The sequence below is a fragment of the Mandrillus leucophaeus genome, unplaced genomic scaffold (genome assembly GCF_000951045.1).
Source record: "Mandrillus leucophaeus isolate KB7577 unplaced genomic scaffold, Mleu.le_1.0 Scaffold655, whole genome shotgun sequence".
NCBI lineage: Eukaryota > Metazoa > Chordata > Mammalia > Primates > Cercopithecidae > Mandrillus > Mandrillus leucophaeus.
In genome coordinates this window covers 259,760-261,130 of record NW_012107086.1, presented here as the reverse complement: position 1 = coordinate 261,130, position 1,371 = coordinate 259,760, and the positions used below count along the sequence as shown (strand labels likewise).

Below are 1,371 nucleotides of genomic sequence, written 5' to 3'. Positions count from 1 at the left end.
TTAGCCAGGATGGTCTCAATCTCCTGACCTCGTGATCCGCCCGTCTCAGCCTCCCAAAGTGCTGGGATTACAGGCTTGAGCCACCGCGCCCGGCCCATATCACTAATCTTTTGATTTCAATTAACTTCATTTGCAGCTTGAATAATGGATGACACATTTGCTTTTCTAGTTTTTTAACTTCATTTGTCTAATTTGTGGTTTTAGATCTTGAAGTTCTAACTGGTATCCCAGCGGAAGTACCACACATTAGAGAAAGTGTGATGAGAGAAGGGCGCCATCTGTGTTTCCAGTTAGTAAGTCCAACAGGAACAGCCGTTTCAACTCTCAGCTACATAAACAGGACAAATCAGCTTGCTGTGGGTTTTTCCGATGGCTATCTAGCGCTTTGGAACATGAAAAGCATGAAGAGAGAGTAAGTATAACTTTTTTCCCTTACTTGGTTATAGGTAGTTTCTTTTGCATATAGCTTGTACTTAGTTGCTAATATTTAAAAATTAGCATAGTGAGAAAAGGATGGGTAGATTAATGACTGAATGAATGATTATGACTAATTTTTCATGGCATTAAATCAATGTAATACCATAAAGGGGTGACTTAGCGCATGAATTTAGCTTGATTTTTTTCAGTGTTTATTTAAAAGGCATTACAGTCATTGTGTTTAACATGCTAGTAAAGCATGACTTTGTAACTTGACAGTGTTTTGGTCAACAGCAGACCTTATATAAGAAAGGGGTCTCATAAAATTTTACTGTATTTTGATTGTACCTTTTTAATGTTTAGATACATAAATGCTTACCATTGTGTTATAGTTGCCTGCAGTATTCCATACAGTAACATGCTGTACAGGTTAGTAGACTAAGAGCAACAGGCTATACCACGTATCCTCGGTGGATAGTAGGCTATACCATCTAGGTTTGTGTTACTACACTGTATGATGTTTGCACAATGACTGAATCCCTGATGAGCATTTCTCAGAACAGATCCCCTTTACAGGACAGAAACATGACTGTGTGTGTATAGTATGAGTTCTTTCAGAAGTACCTTCCTAATCATCATCTATGTAAAGTAACAGCTGAATAAAGAATTCTCAGTTGAGAGGGGAAAAAAAGGATTTTTAAAAATCAAAGTTACAAAATACTTGTGTTTTAAATTTTTTATGCTGTCAAAAAGTCCCAAAAATATAATTATATTGATACTTTGTAGCTAAGTTAATTTGTGTTAAGAGTTAAGTAGATGCCTATTTGGCCCTTAAGTTGTCGATTGATTTGTTTCTCCGTTTTTCCCAAGGCATATTGATATATTTTATTGAGTAATTTATCTTATGGGAAGTATATCTTAACTCTCTTTGCTGTTATCCTTTTATCAGCTCTT

At 36.0% G+C, this 1,371-nt stretch overlaps 1 protein-coding gene across 1 annotated transcript in view; it reads left to right on the top strand.

Moving 5' to 3' along the window:
- The window catches only part of AHCTF1 (AT hook containing transcription factor 1), a 119,161-nt gene that overhangs the window by 32,910 nt on the left and 84,880 nt on the right, over window positions 1-1,371 (top strand). Inside the window, exon 5 of the mRNA XM_012001227.1 lies at window positions 205-412. Coding sequence (XP_011856617.1) covers window positions 205-412 — 208 coding nt within the window. The remainder of the gene's footprint in view (window positions 1-204; window positions 413-1,371) is intronic.